General features: G+C 40.1%; 1 protein-coding gene across 1 annotated transcript; it reads right to left on the reverse strand.

Annotated features, from left to right (window-relative positions):
- On the reverse strand, positions 1 to 988 carry LOC123822020 (trace amine-associated receptor 3-like). Its single transcript, XM_045843827.1, is given in 2 exon segments — positions 1 to 846; positions 848 to 988. Coding segments are annotated over 2 exon segments (936 nt in total). The 5' UTR covers positions 938 to 988.
- Positions 989 to 6,135: the final 5,147 nt, after the last annotated feature.

The following is a 6,135-nucleotide window of genomic DNA, read 5'->3' on the forward strand; positions in this document are numbered from 1 at the left end:
TCAATGTGTTTCAGGAAACAGATTTGCAGTTTCTGAATGAGAGCTAAATATTTTTCCTGACACTATGTACTTGAGAGCATTCCGGAACCATGGATAAAAAAATCCATGAATGAGGGGGTTGCATGTGGAGTTGAAGTACCCAAGCCACACTAAAAGATCGAGTATCATTATGGGAGTAGAGTAGTCCAAGTATGGGTCAATCAAAACAGCAAGGAAACAAGGCAGCCAGCAAGCTAGAAACACCCCCATCACTATACCCAGGGTCTTAGCTGCCTTCCTGTCCTTTTTCTTAGATAGATGCTGTTTCATTTCCCCCTGTGTGTTTTTAGGCATGTTGCTCATAACTCGAGCATGTTGTTTGGAAACAATAAAAATCTTGCCATAAATACCAACCATGATGGAGCCAGGAGTAAAGAAATACGTGGTGAATAATATCGTCCCCCAAAACTTGTTAAAAGTAAGTGCACAGAAGTTGAAACAAGCAACGAGGATCTCATAGCTCCACATACCAGAAACATTGGCCTCAGACAGAACCAGACCGAAAGAAAAGAGAGCTGGGGCCGACCAGCAAAATGCCAGCAGCCGCTTTATCATGGAGGGGGTCATTGTGGCCGTGTAGTGTAAAGGGTAGCACACTGCATAAAACCGGTCAACAGCAATGGAGCAGAGGTGGAAGATGGAGGTCAGGCTGAGCATCATGTCAAAGCTTGCATGGAATTTACAAAAGCCATCCCCAAAATACCAGCAGCTCTCCACTGATCGCACCATGCTGTATGGCATAATGACAAAACCCAGCAGAAAGTCCGTGGTTGCCATGGACAGAATCAGGAAATTTGTCGGGGAGTGAAAGCTGTCTGAAGTGTGAGATGGAAATCATTATCACCAAGTTTCCAAAGACAGTGATAACCATGGCTCCAGTCATAACGGAGTACATCATCACGCGCACAAGAAAAGGGTGGTTGGTGGGAGGACAGGATTTGTTTCCAAATTTTGGAAATGTCTTCCAAATGTCTTCCATTTCCATTTGGAAATGTCTGGATATGTCTTCAGGAATATCAGTTAGATCCATGGTGCTTTATCTTTTCCAACTCTTTATCAGGGGGTGAATCAGTGTTTCTTCTCTTCTTAAAATGAGTCCAGTAATTTTCAGTTCCTATAAAGTTCAAAGTCACTTGTTATTAATTCATTTCAATTATGTTATTTAAATATTTTAAATTATATGAATTATGCTTGCTTTCTGAGTTATTTGCTACTTTAGAAAGTTACAACCCTCACCTCTGCTTAATCTTTCCTGTTTTATTCTACTTCGTCTTTTCCCATATATTTATTTAACATTGGTTTATTTATTGACTAATCTACACCTGGTAATGTGCTGGAAGTTTTTCAAGAGTTTATTTCACTTTTGTGAGATATCTAATACAGTGAAACTCATAGAAGCAGAGAATACAATAGAGGTTACCAGGGGCAGGAGGGTGGGGAAATGGGCAATTTTGTTCAATGGGTTATCAAGTTTCAGTTCTGTTGGATGAATAAGTTCTGGAGATCTGATATGCCACATTGTGCAACTGCAAAAACTTAGACCCACCCCAAAATATACTTTTTAGCAAGATGCCTAAATATTTTGTATGCATCTGTAATTCAAGAACGGTTCTTGGCAATAGAAAAATTCAGTTTTTATGTTGGGCACCTTTGTGTCTAAAATGGGTGAATAACCTGAGAGCAAAGAGAAACAGGATATCCTAAGTAAATGCTGCTTGTAGGAGAAAAAAAATGCCAAAAATAAAACATGTAGTATTTGACAGTGAATGAAGAAGTATATAAAGATTTTAAAATTAATATATATTATTAAAACAAGTAGTACATTTAACATTATTGAAATTCTTAAGTAACTCATATTTACTAAATCATGTCCTTCATAATTCTTAAACTTTGCAAAAACATTTTTTGTATTGTCACTACATAGAAATGTGCAAATTGGAAACAAATTTTGATGTAAAATTGAAGAGCTTTCTTTCACTAAATTATTACTAAATTACTAAATATAGTAATAATTATTTTTCAGTTATAAAAAAAAACCTACCTTCTCCACTTCATCCTATTTGTAACAATTTCTGGTTGTCCTTAAAATTTAATTATTACTGTTCAATTATTTTGAAGAGAGTAAATTGACAATAAAAAAAGAGAACAGTACATTTCCAACAGTTTTTATTCACCCCAGTACCTTCCCTCTCCTGAAGAGCTGGTTGTGAATCAATGTACCTCTTCTGGTGGCTTTGCAGGCACGAGGTCGGGAAATTTTGAAAAGTGCAGTGTTGGGGATTAAGATATCTGATTCATATAAATCTGCTTCTGTTCTCAAGAGAACTGGAGGGAAGAACTCAGATCCAGGAGCTCCAAGAGAGGAACTAACTGCAGAGCCCCAGAGGAATTGCTCTTTTCAACTCTTCCTTGGAGGTAATTGAAATATTCTTTGAATTTTTAATGTCCCAGATATTTTTCAGTTTCTTTTTCCCAAAGTAGGACAATGATGTCTAGTGTCTTCATTGTCACTTGGGTTTCACTCTAGGAACTTAAGGTAGTGAAGTATCTGTATATTAAAAGTACATAGACATGTGTAGCCTAAATTAAATGTTGGCTGATATCCAAAGGAGGAACAATTGTCTGAATTATAAAAGATTTCTGTTTACATTTTGATTCCCAGATGCAATGAAAACATTTTGTGGTGGGAGGGAAACTTTTTTTTTTACTTCAGTGACTTTGCTAGTTTAACTAAAATCCTTAGTTGGAAAAAAAAAAAGAGGAAAAAAACCCCAAGTGTCACAAATCTTGAAAATACTAGCTCAGTAAATGACACTGAGTGAGAAGTCGTGGGAGCTCGGTTTCAGTCCTGTGTCTGTAGTTAGTTGTGGAACTGGGGACAAAGTGCTGATTTTCCCACATCTCCATCGTCTCTACCTTCCTGTGAAACTCTGGGTGTGGAGAGGAGACGTTACTAACTCCGGGAAGGGAAAGCAAGGGGAAGCACAGAGGCAGAACGTTCACAGGGGGCTGTGTGACTCCTTCCCCAGCAAACAAGGCAGGACGGCTGCACTAGGAAACCATCCGGGGCCAGGAAACGGTGGGGTTAACCAGCAGAGCTTCACAGAGGAGCTAGTGGAATGGTGTTTAAAGTACAAATAGGACTCTAATACCAAGAGAAATATTCTAAGAACCTTGATGGTGCACACATAAAACTGCCAAATTATTATTTCATCTGCAAGCACCAGCATAGACAATAACCACCATCACAAATATCATCAGTCATTTAAAAGGACAGTCATAAACTCCTTTCCAATAAATGTTAACAGGCAACCTTACACCAAGCTATTTCGTTTTATTTTCTAAAGTTGTATAGTAATGAATTGAGAGGTAAATTTAATAAGCACTAATTCAAAATAATTCTACTTCACAATAAGGTGAAAATCTGTTTTAATCATGTCTTAGCAATTGGTGTTTTAAAATAAAAACAGAACGTCTTTATGTGTGTGTATGTTTGAATACCAAAACAGAATCACTTCATTAAGAAGAATTACCAAAACAAACCCCTCAGTAGTATCCAACATGCCACATTAGGTCTCATAAAACCACCTGCCTTTAATGTCCCTGTTCTTTTTTTTAAGATTTTAGTTATTTATTTTTAGAGAGGGAAGGGAGGGAGATAGAGAGAGAGAGAGAAACATCAATGTGCAGTTGCTGGGGGCCGTGCCCTGCAACCCAGGTATGTGGCCTGACTGGGAATCAAAACTTTGATTCGAGCCCACACTCAATCCACTGAGCTACGCCAACCAGGGCTAATTTCCCTGTTCTTGAAAAATCTCTGTTCACATTTATTTCATACTTATAGTCTCTCTCACCATTTCAAAGAAGCTGCCCTATTTTAGGTCTGCCCTACAGGCTGTGGGGAGGGACCCGGCCATGAGCGGGACAGCAAGGATGGGGGGCAGTAGGAGGCCCGGACGCCATGTGTGGGCCTGTCTTTGGGCAGCTGCACAAGGTTAGCACTCACGCTGCCAGCTGAATGGCTACTGTTTAACTGTGTGACCTGTTCCACGGACTAAGGTCAAAGTGAATTTGTGGACAATTATATAAACTTCTCCACACAAAAAATTGTTAATTTGTTCATTGAAATGTTATAAATAAATGAGGAAATGAAACAAAAACATTTCAGTGAAACAGTTTCCTTACATATGAAAAAACACAAATATAAAACATGTACATATATAATTAAAATAAGATTTTAAATCAATCAATCAATAAGATTTTTCATTCTTAGAACTCAGTGTCTCAGGTCTAACCCTTTATAATTGTTTTCTCGGGCACTGATTACTCCTGGCTCTGGTGTTATCTGGGAAACTGGACTCATACACCCAACCATGGGTAGGCCTCCCTGCTTGAAATTCTGATTTCCTTAGTGCTGGTTACTAGGTGTGCTGTGCTTTCGGGTTCAGCCTGCACCGTTTCAACCTAGAATTAAAAACCTGTCAGTGGAAGTCAAGGAAACTCAACCACTATGAAGTCAAGAACATATGAGGACAGGCACCCTCAGCAGTATGGCCTTTTAGGTTATTGAAAGTAAAATGATAAGACCTTGGATTAAATATAAGAGAAGGGGATGGGAGGTGTCAGAGGCAGTCAGAACTAGGAGGCACCTCAAGGATGTCAGTGTCCTAATCCCCAGAACCTAGGACCATGTCACCTTACACAGCAAAGGGGACTTTGCTGATGTGATCTCGAGATGAGGAGATTATCCTGGACTGTGCACATGGGCTCCATGGGATCACGAGCATCTTTACGAGGGAAAGAGGGAGGGAGGAGAGTCAGAGTGGCAGACAAGTGACCCTAGAGGCAGAAATCAGAGTGGTGCCACCTTCTCCTGGACATCAAAAAAAATAACGTCAGATTTACAAATCACCGTGAGCTCAGAACAAAACAATCACAGTGACATGCAGTCCCAGTACAAAGAGCGCACTTCCAAACAGCAAACTGTGCGTGAAAAGACTAAAAATGCATTAAGTGTCAACACCAGTCTTTTCTAGAAAGTGGGAATTAGAGTTTATTTTTCCTCTTTTGTGCCTTTTGGTGTTTTTCAGGTTTTCTGTAATAAGTGATACAGTTTTTATAACAGAAAGAACCTATGTTAAAAAGAGCAATAAAAATGTGAAGGACACATTTGTCTGTATTGTCCAAGTACAGGAAGTGACCCAGCTCTGTAAGCATCTGCACTGGCCAGCATGACCCGGCCCAGACAAGTCCTTCAGCCTGAGCTCTGGGGAGAGAGGCAGGCTGTTTCCCTAGGAAGCTCCTCAGTGCTGGGTTGGGCAGAGGGCGTTCAAATCTCAGTTCTGTTCTGTGTTGGCTGAGAGACCTAGAACCATCTTCTTAACCTACCTGAACCCTGTCCCTTCATAGACATTTTTTTGTGTAAGTATTCAAGTTCAGTAAAGATAGATTTTCTGAGGGAGTACATATTAATTTTTATTCTGCCCCCTCTGTTTAAAATGCATCCCCCACCTTTTTTCACCCTTAATAAACTACCCATCCTCAAAGCGCAGTTCCAATGCCACTGCCTCTTTGAAGTCTTTGCCATGGCAACGATGCCTGGAGCACGGCCTGAGCCAGGTGCCATGACAATTTATTTACAGGATTATCTCCACTCACCTTCCCCACACTGTGGGACAGGTATTATGGTCTCACGTGAGGAAACCAAGGTTTGTGGGAGGTAAAGAACTTGCCCAAAATTCCAGGAGAAGGAGGGGGTTAAGTCTGAGTTTGGTCAGCCTCACCTGACTCCTGAGCCCTCACTTTTGAACAGGGATCCTCCCAGAAATAAGTGACTGCTCCCTCTTTCAGGACTGGAGCTCTTTGCTGTAACTTTATTGGGAACTGATTTTTTTATTCTGCATTGTTTGTTCTTATTCTTAGTTGTTTCCATGCCTTTGGAATGAAAGTTTTTTAAGTGCAATGATGACATTTCAGAAATTTTGGATGCAACAGAGTTTAGCATCACACTCAGCACATGGTAGGTCCTCAAGAAATGTTAGTTGAGAGGCTGACTGGTAACCCTGCACTCCTCTGAGCCTCAGCCCGAAGAGAGGT

Source organism: Phyllostomus hastatus, unplaced genomic scaffold, assembly GCF_019186645.2.
Source record: "Phyllostomus hastatus isolate PE091 unplaced genomic scaffold, TTU_PhHast_1.1 phas_contig_40, whole genome shotgun sequence".
In the NCBI taxonomy this organism is placed as follows: Eukaryota; Metazoa; Chordata; class Mammalia; order Chiroptera; family Phyllostomidae; genus Phyllostomus; species Phyllostomus hastatus.